Here is a 16,618-nt window from a genome sequence, read left to right on the forward strand (position 1 = left end):
GAAAGAGGAGAACAGGGGATGGGGAGTAGTGGGCTTCAACCTCCTTGGAATCTCAAGTAGAGGACACTGCTGAACAGACATCTAACCTGTAGATGACAGTGACCTAACTAATTCATCCACAGTTGGCAAAGTGCACATTAATTGTAAATTTCCTTCCTCTTTGGTCATTAAGTGATATAAGCACAGACCTCCTTTTCATTCTGTTGAGGCTCAGAAACATAAGGATTCTGCAGCATCTTAGGAAAATAATCTGAGAGTTGTAGGCAATGGTAAGCTTTGTAAATATTTACTAGACTTGGAGTAAGTGGTAGAATACACGAAACCAGAATTGGTTGCCATATATACTGCAGAGGCACACTGGAGGGTAGAAGGGATTGTGAAAAGTCTAGTGCTTTGCAACTAGACAGATCCTTGACCACCCTGTCTCAGGTAGCATCCACTCCTTCCCAGATCCTCCTGATGACATCCCTCCTTCATTTACTTATATTAAGAGCAGTGTCCCAATCTGTTATATTGCTTCTTTCTTGTTTATTATCTGTCTTTCCCACCAGAATGCAAGCTCCATTTGGGCAGTGGCCACCTTGTTTATTGTATACCTGTCTGTATCCATGAAGTCTGACATAATGCCTGGCATATACTATGAGCTCAATAACTATTGAGTGAATGAAATAATGAGAAAATCCTGTTTGATCACTTGCCAGCCATATAATGCTAGTCAATTTTTTCCACTTCAGTTTCTACATCTGTGAAATTGGGTAACACAAATACTCACCTTGTAACACTGTTGGAATAAAATGGCATAAACTCGTAGCATAATATTGGAAGTGTTAGGGCTCAGAACGTGATAGCCCACAGTATGGTGTCTTGGTGTGATGAATGCTTTGAACTGAAGGAAACTGAAAGAGCTTCAGAAGCAAAGTCTCTCTGGCCTTCTCCCACCTTTCTTTCTCCTGCTCTCCTTTCTTCCCCAAGGCAGACTAGAGAAACTAGAATTCCTCTTTCTCAAGGTGAGTCATAGAAACTAGAACTCCTCTTCCCTAAAGACAGCCATAAAGCCTAGACATATTAGTCTAACCTTCCCCTGCCTTTCTGTGTAGGGGCTGGCCATAAAGAAATTCTCTGACCTATCTTGTCTGATACATGATCATGAGACCCTCATTCCAGAATGAGTCCTGCCCTAAACCCAGGAGAAAGAACTGCCACACACAGAGGCAAAGAAGAATGTGAACAGACAGATCTTGCTGGGTTTCTTCCCTCTGCCTGCTACCATTAGACCATACCCTTTTTGTCCAATCAAATTTGACATAGCTGTCCATTCTTCACTGAATCTGAGCATACAAATGGACAATTTTCCTTGATATTTGGGTCTTAATTTCTGAAGGCTCCTGTGACACGTACAACTTTGATCAAATACATTGTTATGTTTTCTCCTATTAATCTTTCTCTGCCAACCCTAGGCGGGTTGAGGAAACCTTCTCTTTGACAGGCACATCATAAGAGCTGAACTAATATTAGCTCCTTTATTTCCTAAGATGAACCTCTGTTTGAGTGCCTGCCAGTCAGTAGAAGAAATCAGATGGGCTATTCTCATTTTGCCTCCAATGGATATATTGTTTTGAAGCAGGTAAATGCATGTGTAAAACTCCAGGCAGGGCATCTCTCACCAGGCACAGTGCCCTGCCTGGTAAAACTGAATTTGGTAAAACCCTTGGTGCTCTCATAGTAACTTGCTCAAATGACCACACAGATGGAATTATGTTTACTTGACTATTTCCTGAGCTGGTCTGTGTGGGGGAAAGAAGACATTTTACTAATTTTGTAATCCTGCTGCCTAGCACGGTGCCTGCTTCCTAGTGCTTAGTCAGTGGACCTTCAATGAAAAGTGATATTTGAGCTGAGTTTTATAGATAAAGAGGGCATATGCAGGGCGTATGGCAGGAGCAAAGGCATGGCAGCCTAAAAGGCAAGGCATGCTCCTGGAGGAAAGTTGAAGAGGTTGGTAGAATAGCAAGGGAGGAGGGAGTTGGCTTTTGAAGGTGAAGACTTCAGAGGTAAGGGGGCGATTTCTGGACATTTCAGGATTGGGATTGTGGCTACAAGTTGCCCAGGTCTATGAAAGTGTAAAGCACTGGGAATGGGTAAGTCAAAGTATCGTGACGCTGAGGTCCAGGTTGTGTGATCCATAATGATGCTGAAGTCGTCAGGAAAGTGCAGAAGTGGGGAAGGAGATGGCAACTGAGTTAAGTGCCAAGGGTTCTAATAAATATGGAATGATCTGAATGGCAGAGCCATGGCCAAAGTGCATGTGTCTCAGGTGAAGGTGACAACACTGGCCTGCAAGCTGTGCTTTGAATGGTTTTCTCAGTAGTGGGGGAAGAAGAACACTGACTCACCTCTACTTCTTCATGAAGACCACCACTCACATCTGCAGGACTCAGACAAGGGTGCAAGTGGAAGTCCTGCCCTGTGCAGTTCCTTTTCTCTGTGTACCCTGGTTGCACTGAGCATGCATTATGCCACTCCGGCCTGCACCTCTGAGTTCCATTTACACCCTGCAAACAGCCATCCTTAGGCCTGTGAGGTGCACACTGAGGGCATAATGCACCCTTGGGTGGAGAGAGTCAAGGTAGACTTTGAGTACTCAGGAGATTTTGTGGCCTCAAGTATCAGAGCATGTTCAGTGCAAATTTGGGTGCTCATGTCCCGTTGGCCTCATGGTCTCCCAGATTCCTTGCCTGTGGGTGAGGTATGGATAGAAGAGGGCAAGAGAGAGCAGGGTCCTCTAAAGTATAGTGTCTAGGAAGGGGACCACACGTCTGCCCTCAACTTGCTTCACTTAGAAACTGACATCTAAATGTGAAATGCCTGATTGCAGCAGAGAAAATAGCCACGGCCATGCCATGGTCTTATTCTTTCCCAGCAAATGGTCTCTTTTAGGGATGATCAAAGACATACTTAAATTAAAGGTTATTCTTCTCTGGAGGAAACATCTTAGGGCTGTCAAATTCCTTAACTACACTGGCTCACAGTCAAGTTTGGCCCATGAGTTAGGGCTCTCCTGAGCCACAGTACATTTCATGGACTCTTGTTTTTCTCTCTCCCTGGCTTCTGCTGAGCTCAACTGCATGCCAGTCAGGGAGTGCCGTGTGCTTGGGATCAGGAGATGAAAGGTATTACAGGGAATTAGAGAAAGCTCTGCTCACTGGAGCACTGGGCTTTGCTTTGTGACTCTATTTTCCTTGTTCATCTGATTAAATTCACACCATCAAGGCTTCAGCAAGGACAGTGAGCATCAGCTGTGTAAGAATACAGTCCCTGGTCAGCTGCTGGCCTGGTCTTGCTGCCAGAAGTGTCTGATCTAGGTTGCTGCCCTTATTCATGTTAAGGCTGGTGTTTCCAATATCTCGACTTTTATGTAACCCTAGGAAGTGGACACATTCAGTTGTGACAGTCATTAAAGAGACAGTCCAGACTGGAACCAAGGGATTTGAATTCTGCACTTATTCTGCCATTGTTTAGCTGCACAACCTAGGTAGGTCACTTAACCTTTGAATGGTAATTTCTTCTTTTATAACAAGGAAACCCTATCCTCCTTTCTACCTCACAGGAATGTTTTGAGGACCTAATGAGCCAATGCAAGCCAATGTCTTCCGGAATGTGTAAAAAAGCCCATCGCAATATAGGAGATTATTATCACTGTGGTGTGAACCATTTATCATATTCTTTTGAAAGTGACAGCCCCACAGGAGAGCAGCTCTGCTGTGGGGTGGGTGGAGAGATGATGGCAGGAGAGAGTTAGAGTGAGGGCTGGGAAACCAGGAGAGTGGAAAAGGGGGAGGATGAGGTACAGCAAGCTGTTAAAGGAAATGAAAAGTGACTGAAATTCAAGATCTCTTAGTGTTAAATACAAGGCTAGGCAATCTACACACACAAGCTCAATTAATACTTATTACAACCTTTCAGGTGTCTTCTTTTATTCTTAATAAGCCTGCTTCCACCCTTTTAGAAATAGAGAAATTGAAATGATCTAGCTTCCTGTACTTTTTTGTCTTTATTTCTTGCTACTCTCCCTCACCCCCTTTTCTCTGCTCCAGCCACACTGATCTTGTTTTTCTGGAGCAAACCAGGTTCACTGTCCCTGGGCTTTTGCACTTGCTATTCCCTTTGCCTGGAACACTCTTCCCTCAATATCCACATGTCTCACTTTCCATTCCCTCCAGGTCTACTCAAGTCATGTTCTCAGGGAGGCCCCCAATGTCGCATATCATATCCCTCTTCCCTGATTTATTTTTTGTCACCAGCACTTGTGACTGCCTAGCACTAATGCATTTTACTTAGTTTGTATGTCATTGGTCACCTCTACTAGACTATAGAGTTTCCAAGGACAGACATTTTTATTTACTACTTTGTATCCAGTGACTGGAATAGTGCTTGGTTTAAAGTAGGCACTCAATAAATATTTGTTGAATAAGGGAATGCATAAGTGGAAAATAGAATTGTGTGGGCTTGTTCAGAGTTAGTTTTTGATTTCTCTAGGTGGCTCGCAGTGATATAATTTACCCCAACACCAAATATTTGTATAGTTCCAAATACTGACCCTTATGTCTTTGGTTAGATTCTGTCTCACAAATAAGTTTCTTGAATGTTGATCTAAAACTATTCACTGAAATACACAGAAAACTGCCTTACACATTCCAGACTTCCTAGGAAGGAGGACTTGGCACACCAGCCCAACTGATCCATAGTCGATGCTCCAACAGTGCAAGGTGGACGGAGGGCTTCCTGGCTCATTTCCTAAAGAAGCCTTGGCTTGTGGCACCGGGAAGCCTAGGCTGACTGCAGCCCACACTGCACGGGGAATAGATGGAGATGAGAATTTTTCAGGGGTCTCTGTGAGGATGTGGTATATGAAGGTTTCCCATTACTTCACACACACAGGCAGTCTATTCTTCATGATGTTTTCCACATTTTCTTTTTTTTCCCCCTCCCTCCCTTCCTTCATTCATTCCCTCTCTTCTTCCCTTACCCACTCCTCTTATTCTTTCCTTTTTGCTTCCCTTCCCTATGCTTTCTGTGAAAAGGAAATCACCTAAATCTCTTTTGGACAGAGAGCATTTGCATTACCTCATGGATATTAGAGGAAAATGCAAGAGTGGAGTTAAAGGCCAGGAGTTCTGTACCTCCTGTGGTGGTCACCAGGAGTCAGTGCACCCAACTTTTTTCCTCCCAGTGGCACATTCAGAGATTAGAAATCAATACAAATGGATGTGGAAGAAGGTGAATTCTCATAGCTCTTTCAAAGTCTTAGAAAATCACCCCTGGTATTAATTACTTAAAATGGGAAGATTTTTAGGCTGACTCCTCAATTCAAAGGGGCTGGCTCTGTTTAAGTGTGGACTGTGTGTGTGTGTGTGTGTGTGTGCGCATGTGTGCATGTGCATGATTGATGTATGTGCTGCCAAGTCCCATGATTTAAGGGGAGAATTATAAGGAAGAGCTCTGGTTTGAAGTTACAGCTGAGTTCCAATCCTTACTTGATTACTATGAATTATATTACCTTGGACAAGTCATTTCTCTTTATTCTCCTGATTTCTCATCTTTGAATGAAGGCCTTGGATAAATAAGTCACTGGTTTCCTTCAGTCCTGAAATTCCATGACTGTGCATTAGAGAGTTAAGCCAGACTGTCCTAGGTAGTGGATGCTGCTGGTCACAGTTTTCACACTTGATAGGCTCATCCTCTAACCCAACTTGCAACGACAGATAAGAATAATTCTTCCAACTCCTGAACCACCATGTCTTCTAACTTGTTCAGGTGCAGGAGGCAGGTAGTTATTTGGGTGGCCAACTCTCACTAGGTGCCCTGGGTGTCCTTCACCTTCACATTCTGCAGGCTGCCTGATTTCCAGAATAGGAACACAAAGCTGTTTGGTAGCTTCATTCTTTGGAGATGGGAATCTTGTGGTACAGGTTTTGCTGCCTGTGAAACAACAACTTTTAAATATTCACTGGCCAAACTACATCTTTGAGCAACTCATTAATACCTGGCAGTTTAAATGACTCTTGCTAATGATAAATGGAGGGGAAATTGCCTGAAAGTTCTCTAAGTGCAGAGCTGAAAATGTCCTTTGCTTCTTATTATGTGGACTGTATAACTACAAATAAGGTAATTGTTTATATTCTTCTTTTGTGTGTGTTTAAGGAATGTCCCAGGATTCAAGGAATCCTGTGATATAAAATAACAAAAGGAAAGGAAGCAAGAGCATAACAAATCAATTGCTCTTACGAACTTCGGGGTTTAGTATATTTTTTAAGCTTATATATTCCAGAACAAAATGATCAGGGGCCGTGACTGATGCTGTTGGGAAGAATAGAATACGATGAAGACCTTGTCTCATGTAGAGGATCAAGCTGTCTTTACATTTTCTGAGGTCTGACATGGGGAGGCTTTAAATATCTTTTTTTATTTTATTTTATTTTATTTTATTTTATTTTTAAATTTATTTATGATTATTATACTTTAAGTTGTAGGGTACATGTGCATAACGTGCAGGTTTGTTACATCTGTATACTTGTGCCATGTTGGTGTGCTGCACCCATCAACTCGTCATTTACATCAAATATTTTTCCATTACTCACTTTTTGAACTAGATGTGGGGATCCCAGACCATGGTATGTGGAGCCATGGGAAACCTAGACCATCATGGTATGTCTATTGAGTTTTTCTACTGGGATCTAAGACTGAGCTCATTCAGTGTTCTGAATTGAACTCTTTGCAACAAGTTGGAAAGATTTTCTTAAGACAAAGCTAAACAAGTAACTGCACAAAGGACATGGTCAGGGCCTGGCTTTCTTTCACATTGCCCCTTTCCTTGATATTTGTCTTGCCATTCTTTCTTTTCCTCATGTCTCTTCCTTCCTATCCTAGTGCATTTCTTTTATTTGTTACTTCTTTTTTCTCTTGTCTCTTTTCTTTCTTTTTTTCCTTTTCCACTCCTATTCCCAAATAGGATTTCATGGACAATGTATGACTCTAGTGGTTGCCTTTAGATCTAAGTAGTCTCTAGGGTTTGTATCAGGGACAGACTACATGGAGAGGAGCTGCACTGCAGGCTATAACGGAGGGAGGGTGACAGAGGGATGAAGACGGGAGATATGAGGTGTAAAGATGCCATATGTATCCTGACCTTGAATACCACTGGCTTCATCCCATGAGAGAGGATTTGGGCTGACTCAGGTTGGAGGATGAAGTTGCCTACCCATTCATCCCCCTCTTCTAGTACCTGCTTCCACCTTCCTGACTGACAGAACTTGCCTTCCACTATAGAGGCTGATTGTGGCAGAGGCTCATTTTGTGACCTCTGTTGCAACCAGGGCAACAATCTTAGATAATGAATAGAAAGGAAGGCATTCTTATGGCCTTTAATGAGACATTTTATTCCCTTTGAAAAGAGAGATGCACAGAAGCAAAGACATCTCTTGTTCCTGGATTTGGTCATGTCTACTTGGGGCATCTGGAACTGCTATAGCAACCTACTATCATGAGGGAAGATGTGGCTGAAGACTGCAAAGATGGCAGAGCAAAAAGATGGAAAATGTCCTGGGTCTTTGAGATCATCGAGCTGCCAATCCAACCCTGGAGCCTTTTGTGTAAGTAACCTTTTCATTTTTTTTTTTTTTTTTTTTTTTTTTTTTTTTTTTTTTAAGAGTTCTCCTTCTTGCCACTGAAAGCACCTTGATGAGGGCCAGCGAAAATAACCTTATAGTTGAGCTTTATTTTGTGTGGACATTTATTTTGTCTCTTTAATGGATTCAGTTATAATTTAAACAACACATCTATGTATTAGTCTTCTTTCTTCAATGTCCCTTAGTATGCAATAGCTGAAAGTTTATTCTCTGCTTATGCCTTTACAAACTTTCGTAATAAAATACTTTATGAACCTACAGGTGTGGACATCAGTTTCGATGATCTTTTTCGGATTTTTCTAATGCCATGTGATACTGACTAAATAAGGCAGAGTGCTGCCTGTGGTAAGAGTTGCGGTGTCTTGGTGGTACAAGTGCAGGGGACTTTTCCTCTTACTCTCTTCCTCCCTCCGTTTACTCTTCCGGAAACAAGGTATGAAGGGTTCCCCACGATCAGCACATGAAGCCTTGTAGTGAAATACTACTCTCCAGTGCCCCCCATTCCATCCCCTTCACCAAAACTACTTCATCTGTATGCGACAAGATAAAAACTGTTGATCAACTTGTGTACCCAGTTCGTCTCTTCATTCTGTCCCATTCACTCTGGACTTACCCATTACACCAGGACTTACTCTGGACTTGCTCCAACCCTGCCAAGGAGGATCCTACCCTGTCAGATTTTCTTGGGATTTAGTCAAAGGAGTATATGGAGGAAAGTGCGGGGAGAACGGAAGACAAAATGAGAGGCTTTCCAGGATGGGGCTGAAGGAATTTATGATGGGTGAAAATTTGAGGAGATAGATATGGGAGCAGATCCAGTGTGTGGTCAGGGATAGGAGGCAAAGATTTCATTTTGTACCAGGATGGCCAAATGAAATGTTCACAGCCAATATCCATCCTGAGAGATCAGTACTTGTTATTGATATTTTCAGTATTACACATGGAGATATGGGTACTTTAAGGAATCTCTGGGAGCTATTGTACTCTTCATGGTTTTTGAGATTTGCAATACAAACTTAAAAAATAGAAAAAACTAACTTGTATTAATCTGAAACTTCTTGCGTGGGCGAGTGTGTGTGTTTTCCCTCTGGGTCACCACTATGGGACTGAACTGCCACTCCAGGAGGTACAACTTTAAGGGTGTTACCTGTATAAACACTTTTAGGGGGAAGAGTGATTGCTGTACTGGATTTCAATAGCTTTTATTATAATACAGAAAGTGTAGGATGTTTTTCTTTCTCTTCAGATTTGTCTAAAGGATTTAGAAGCACTGAATTTAGCTACCCATAAATATGTTTGCTCATTTGAGAAAAGTCTCATCTCTTACCAGGAAGTATTATAGTGATGGAAAAAATGTCTTCTGAGTGTCTCTTGCTGTATATTTGTCTCTGAACACATTCTTGCCTCTGAGACCCGTGATTTCTTAAACCGATGTGTCATCAGCAGCTATGTTGTAGAATAATTAATACTCTATCGTATTTTTAATTTAGCTGCAACTTGCTTTTGAGTCCAAATTCAGAAATACATTGCCTCTGGTCAAAAATAAGGAAGATGAATGACTGCAGATGGAGCTGGGACAGCCCAGCAGTGCAGCAAATGAGTGTGTGGGGGATGGGGAGAAAACGCTAGCTGAAAGCCCTTTATTTTTGTATAGTTCTAGATCAGTGCCCTCCAATTGAAAAATACTGCAAACCATAAATGCAAGCCACGTATGTAATTAAAAATTTTCTTGTAGCTACATTAAAAAATGTAAAAATAAATAAGTGAAACTAATTTGTAAATGTATTTGTCCTGATACCTCAAAAACAATATTGTCCTAATATGTAATCAATAAAATAGTTACTGAGCTATTTTACAATTTTTCATATGAAGTATTTGGAATCCCATGTGTATTTTACACTTACAGCACATCTAAATTCAGGCTAGCCACGGTCCAAGTGCCCAATAGCCACACGTGGCTAGCAGCCACTGTGCCAGACAGTAAAACTCTAGATTATTTACAAGGACAATTATTTTATTTTGCACTTGATGCTTACAGTATATCAAAATGGTGCCAGGTCAGATGGGAGGAGACGATTGCTTTTTCTTCTGGCTCTGTAAGAACTTCCTCATTAACGCTTTTGGGATCAGCTTTTAAAAAGGTTGCCAAACGGTAAGAGGAGGAAGGACTGGCTTCTGACATTGAAAGAGCAGACTCAGAGCTTTGTGTGCTAGCCAAGGCTCAGAGCTTGGTGGAATTTATAGTTGGTATTTATGACCGAAAATATCCAGATGGGGTCATTTATAAAATAGATGTGGGTACTATGGTTATTTATCAAGAGCAATATGCTATAATGGAATGAGTTCTAGACTGAGGTTCAGGAGAAGGCACTAGACCAGGCGCAGGTCTGGGAGGAGAGAAGTGAACCAACATTTACCACACCAGTTACAGCACTAGGCACTTCACAACCATTTTCTTATCTACTTCTTACAATAAGCTCAAAAGTTAGCTATATAACCAGCTCTAGATTACAGAAATGGCAGCTGAGCCTAGTGAGGTCAGGTCCTGGCTTATTGTGGAGTCCTAATAAAATCTCAGTGCTGTCTGATTCCAAACTGCTGTGTTCTTAACATTACCATCCATATGCATGTCATATAATAGGTGTTAGGGTTCAAGTGGAGAAGCAGAACCAGTGATATATTTGCATGCATGTAAATACATATAGGTGGTAAATATTTGTTACAGGCTTACACAGTTGTGGGGAGCTGGTTAACCTGTCTTTGTAAGGATGTCTCCACAGCTGATGCCAGAGCTAGAAGTCCTCAGGGTGGGCGATCATAAAGGGAAGATCACAGCATGCTGGAAGCAGCAGCACAGGTAGAATTCCACAAGCACACCCTGAGCCCTGCTTACTTTCTTGTTGCCTCTGACCTTGGTGATGAAAGTGCCCTGCAGAGGTTGGACCCTTTTTCATGGAGCTTAACAAATATACCTGGCCCAGGATGAGTCTGAGAACCTGAAGGAGGATCCAGGGAAAAGTGGAGCAATTGGAGACCCAGCCGCTGCTTTACAGCAGTAAGCTGAGTCAGCATCAGCAACGGTGTGCGGAGCTACAAAATGGCTGCCGTTTTCCTCTGCCCTCCTGTTTTCCTAGAGTCTTCACTATGGCCCACTCTAACTGGAAACACATGAGGACGGGAATTCTGGGAAATGTATTGTAGCCTGTCCACATTGATGCATAACAAAGGCTTCAAATGGGTGTTCAGTAAATATTTGTTGAATGAATGAATGAATGAATGAATGAATGAATGAATGAATACCATGGTGCTTCTCTTGGAAATTCTCTGGGAGTTGGAATACCTAATCCTGGCTCTGCCTCTTACAAACCAAACAATTTTGAACAAGTCACTTAACTCTGAGTCTTAGTTTCCTCATTTGTAAAACTCCAAGAATAATCCCTGTCCTGCTTATTTAACAGGGATCAGTTGAGATAATCTGAACAAAAGCACTTTGAACATAATGTTCAAAAACAACATATATAAGGATAAAACATGTAATATAGTATTGTATTCTTTAATTATTGTTGTTACTAATAATTCAGCTTCCCAGTGTATCACATGGAATTAATAGTTCCTGACCAATTTACCTTAAAGGTATGCCAGGAAGCTTAAATTAGATGAGATATGTAGAAGCACTGTCGGCTATCTGTGGCATACCCTTCAAAGGCAAGACTGTATTATCATTCAACAGTCAGATACATTTTCACATTGTGTTTTACTTTTGGGCTAAATGAGTTAGAGGGACAAGTATGTAACTGGAACCATTGGTGACTCTGTGAGCTGAAGAGCAGTGGCCATTCCTTGGATGGGAGTTGTGGGCAGTGGATGAGGTTTCTGTCCTATAAATTTGGGCTTGCATTTCATAGCAGCCAAACTTGCTCAGGAGAATGAAGAAATCTCTGCGAAAGTTTTTGGTAAAGATGGCATAGAGGAAGGGGTTGGCACAGGAGTTGATGGGGTAAAAGAGGACCAGCAGGATCTTTGCTTTGGATACAGTGATGAGGGGCACCTTGAGGGAGGCAGAAATGGCAAAGAAAGAAATGGGTGCCATGCAGAGGAAGTCAGTGAAGATGAGCATAGCCATGCGCTTGGCGATCCTGGTGTCACTAGAGGAGGACACGATGTTGGGGTTCCGCACTGTGAGGTAGATGTGGGTATAGCAGCCACAGATGACCACAAAAGCCAGGACATTGAGCACAAGGAGGGACATGACATACAACTGTGACAAAGGGCTGTCAATATCCATGGGCAGGCAGATGCTCACCTTCATGTAGCTGCTGATGCCAAAGATGGGAAAGAGGGCAGCTGCAAAAGCAAAAATCCAGCCCATCACCATGATACTGGCAGCATGGCGGAGCTGCACCTTGCAGTCCAGCTGCATGGCATGGGTGATGGTATGCCATCTTTCCAAGGTGATAGCTGTCAGAGTGTAGACTGACAGCTCACTGGCAAACACAGTGAAAAAGCCAGCAGCATCACAGCCTGCCCCAGTTTGCCAGTCAATGGCATAGTTGTGATACTGGCTTTTGGTGTGGATATCAACTGATGCAATGAGCAGCAGGTAGATTCCAATGCAGAGATCAGCAAAGGCCAGGTTGCACATAAGGAACCTGGGGACTGTGAGTTTATATTGGCTGGTAGTTAGGATCACCAGCACTGTGATGTTCCCAGTGATGGCCAGGATGCTGATAAACCATATCAGAACTCTGAGGATGTTGTACCCCATGATATCTTCACATGGGTTGAATGCATCTGGCTTAGGGGAACAGGTCACGTCAACCACTTCATTGCATAAGTCATAGTCAAACTCACTGTACATCATGTCAAATCCTCTGCTGTAACCGGGCTCATTGTCTTCTGCCAGAGAGGCTCTCTGACCCCTAGCCTGAGTCATATAATCAACTTCTTGCCTTAAAATAGATTTGTTGCAAATTGGATGAAGCTCAGAGCTAGAAAAATACAAAAAGAAATAGAATCAACATCTCAGATCCAGAATAGCAAATACATCACTGTCTTTGTGCAGGGTAGAAATGATGGGTTTCTTCCTGAGATTTTTTGTTTCTTCTCACATCGTATCTGCCCTTGAGGCTAAGCTCAAGAGTTAATGCTGCTTACTGTAAATGAATATAACAACTTGTATATATATTACTAGAGTTGGATGGCCCACTGGGGAAACCATCTTGCCACAACCTGAATGTGGGGAGGAAGGCGCCTGAGACTAAGTCTTGTTGTTAAGTGAAAATAATTTACAGACCTGGTATCAACTCTACCCTTTTCCTTCTCTCATCTTGATCCAGCTATCTCTTAATATGTCTGAGTAGGAGATATTCCTATTCCTCTACACTCAAATCACTGGAAGATCCAGACTGTTCTCTCACTCAAATGAGAACTTATTTGCTTCTCTTATCTACATAAATTAGGGGATCAAAATCTAGTTAGTTCCCAGCCAGCCCCTGTTCCCTGGCTCTTTGGTTCTCAGGCTATTAGGAGGCCAGCTAATTTGCCTGAAATGCTACCAGGGTCTTTCCTGTTCTTTATTATCTCACTTTCTGGGGGCCACAATAGACCTCAGACATGTGTTTGTCTGCAAGGTAAGCCTGGCTGTCTCATATTAGTTTCCTCATGAGTGCCCCAAAGAGCAAGTGCAAGTTGCAAAAGGACCTAATTTATTCTAAGAATGTAACTCATCCTCGGGGCAGCCTAGCTCTCCTTGGGCTCACTTTGCTGTCTTGGTTTTCCCTTTAAACACAAATGTACAAGGGGCCTTGTGAACAGGATAGAGGTACTTACAGAGGGATTTGAATGAAATCCAGGTGATAAATATTCAATCCATGAGTATACCCATAAATATTCTACCCCAGAGTAGTCTATCAATACTCTGGATGTAGAGACATGGAAGGTAATATTTCAGTTTGGAAGTAAAGGCTTATGGAATGGGAATAACCCTTACATTGGGACATTTTTGGATGCAAAAAAAAAAAAAAAATCACACATACACATGCATACCTTTCCCTCCTTCCCCAAGGGGCAAGTTCACATCTATATTAAGTTGACTGTATTTTTTTTTAAACCTTGACATAACCTCAGATATAAGCGGGGAAGTGAATATTAAAACCCTCATAAGGAGGAAAGAAGTGGCTAGGGGAGTGGAGGAGGTAAAGACTCCATTTGATGCTAAAGGATGAGTCTCACCAGGTGTTCCAAGCTACTATACATGGACTGAACCTTTCCCCATCTCTCCCCATCCTCTCTTCTCTCACCCCTGGGAAGTGAATTGAATTGCCAGGAAGTCATTTTCCCTTGGCCTAAGGGATTCCTTTTGTTTGTTTAAGGCTAAATGATAAACATATACAGAATTGAAAGTCAATGGAAACAGAGCCCAGTAAATGTTTTTATTTAGTCAGTGGTCTTCCAAGGAAGGTGAGGCAAGCTCCATAATGGGCATAGAGGGCATAAGAGGGTTATCTTGTGGTCCTTAGTCTAATTCCCGACTCTTAAACCCTGTTATTGAACTAGCTGCAGCCTGATTCCAGGAAGAGAAAGTAAGTAACCTGGTACTTGCTGACTGCAGTGTGGTTCATTGGATTGAGATCTTACTTAACTCTCTAGAAACAGCCTTCACTTCCTGGGACTTATGGTCGGCGTCTGTGAAGATTCTTATTGTTGTTGCTGCTGTCCACATATTTTAAATATTGTGCTTCCCTTTTCTGAAACAGAAGTGACCCACTGACATGAAGTAAGGAGAAAAGTAAATAACTTATGTCTCTGAGATAAGAACAGAAACAAAAGCGGAAACTGAGGGACATCAAACCTTGCCTCCGCAGTACTTTGGAAAATCCTAACTATCATAAGGAGTTGGAAATTCAGTTTAGGGTCAGTTTAAAAAGTGGTACTCTTGGACTCTGATCAGTCAGTGAACAAATGCTTGCGGGTGGCGTAGCAGTGTCCCAGAACCTGAGCTTTGGAGGCAGGCAGAGCAGATCTGGATTTGTTTGGTCAGTGTAGGTCAGGTTATTTAGTATCTCTGAGCCTCAGTTTCTGTCTCTGTGAGAAAGGAATAATAATCATGTTACCTTTGTGGGAATTAAATGAGATAAAGATACAAAGTATTACAGTGCTTGGCAGTGAATACTCAGCAAATGTCAGCAGTATGAAGACAAATGGTGGTTATTTATGGAATTCTTGTGGAGGTATAGGCCCTGTGTGGGTACTTAGAAGCATATGCCACAGCATGTCAATTTAATATTGAATCGTGAAGAAATGGCCTTCACAACATTGAGTTGTGAAGAAACAACTTGTATTAAATACAATAAAAATTGAAGAATAAAATGAGAGTAAAGTAATGCAAACTGAATATAGAATTATGACAAGGAAATATCTGGTTCAATGACAAATGAAGAGTGTAGTTGATAGGAACTTTTGGGAAGAGCCCAGGAAGAGTCCAGGAGGACCACTGGCCAAAGTTTTAGTCACAGGGGCCTCATGTTTATACTCTGGGCATTATTTCCAAATGAGGATCAGAATAATTTCATCATACAAGTTAAAACTTGAATCCCACTACCAAACCACACCTACTGTGATATACAATGAAATGATACTATCAAAGGAATAAATCTGAAATTATCTTCTGAATAACATAATTATTTTGTGGTGTTTGTGTGTGTGAATTTGATGAATACAAAAATCAAATACCCATTGCTAAAAATAAAAAACGAAAACCATCTATCACAATTTTTGTTACTCCATTTTGGCACGTTGTGGAAGAACCACAATCCCCTCCTTGCTGTACCCCAACAGGCCTGGATGGTGAGTTACAGCAGCAACCTACAGGGATGAGAGCAGAGTGGTCTGGAGGGATCAGAGAAGACCTCATGTCCTGGGACAATATAAGGCAGATGTGGAGATGCCAATTGGGAGAGCCTTGAGGCTATGTCTAGAGGAGTCTGAGTAATAAGATGAGATAACAAATTATTGGGGTGTGTTGGAACTGGGCCAAATAGCACACTGCAAGCTGCTCTCACAGTGATCTTAACATTTTCTTCTTTTTTTTAAAGACAGGGTCTCACTCTGCTGCCCAGGCTGGAGTACAGTGGCACGATGATGGCTCACTGCAGCCTCGACCACCTGGGCTCAAGCAATCCTCCCACTTCAGCCTCCCGAGTAGCTGAGCCTACAGGCATGTGCCACCACACATGGCTAATTTTCTTCGTTTTTTTGTAGAGACGAGGTCCCACCACGTTACCCAGGTTGGTCTCAAACTCCTGGGCTCAAGGAGTTGTTCCGCCTTGGCCTCCCAAAGTGCTGGGATTACGGGTGTGAGCCACCTCGCCTGGCCAATCTTAATGTTCTTTATTTCTCCTTCGGGGTATTCAGTTCCAGGCACTTGGTGCAAAATTGGTATCTTTCTCACTCTGGATAGAATAATTCTTATGTGGAATATAAAAGAGGCAAGCCACTGCTTCAGCCCAGGACCTTAAGAATTCTGGTTGTCAGGGAGAAATTTCCTGGCTCTTGAGCTCATCTATGAAGTGTGCCCTTTCTGGATAATATCCCAGTGATGCATGCAGATTCTGAAAAACAGCTATTTTTCTACAAATCCTTCAGAAGGGTCTGAGGAGAGACTCCCAGCTACTTGGAAAACATGTTGAGTGCAACTACATGGTGTGGCTTATGTAGGTGAGCTCAGAGGAGAGTGAGAGCTTTTAGAACTCTCATACTAAGTAAATTCTTACCTCCCTTGCATCGTTTAAATGTCTGGGGCGTGCATACAATCTCCAAGGCGACTTTCTGGTTACTCTCTCCAGATCCTTTCTATGATTACCTCAGTTTTTTAACCAGTTAGGTACTAGGACTTGTCTCTGTTTAGATCATCCTCTTTAAGTCTGGGCTTCCTT

General features: G+C 42.2%; 1 protein-coding gene across 2 annotated transcripts in view; it reads right to left on the reverse strand.

The window, feature by feature from the left end:
- Nucleotides 1–10,847: 10,847 nt before the first annotated feature.
- FSHR (follicle stimulating hormone receptor) overlaps nt 10,848–16,618 on the reverse strand; it is a 206,704-nt gene continuing 200,933 nt past the window's right edge. For both annotated transcript variants that reach the window (XM_011981596.1, XM_011981595.1), the window contains one exon: nt 10,848–12,673. In XM_011981596.1, the coding sequence (XP_011836986.1) occupies nt 11,440–12,673 (1,234 nt within the window). In that variant the 3' untranslated portion in view covers nt 10,848–11,439. The remainder of the gene's footprint in view (nt 12,674–16,618) is intronic.

The sequence above is a fragment of the Mandrillus leucophaeus genome, unplaced genomic scaffold (assembly GCF_000951045.1).
Source record: "Mandrillus leucophaeus isolate KB7577 unplaced genomic scaffold, Mleu.le_1.0 Scaffold229, whole genome shotgun sequence".
NCBI lineage: Eukaryota > Metazoa > Chordata > Mammalia > Primates > Cercopithecidae > Mandrillus > Mandrillus leucophaeus.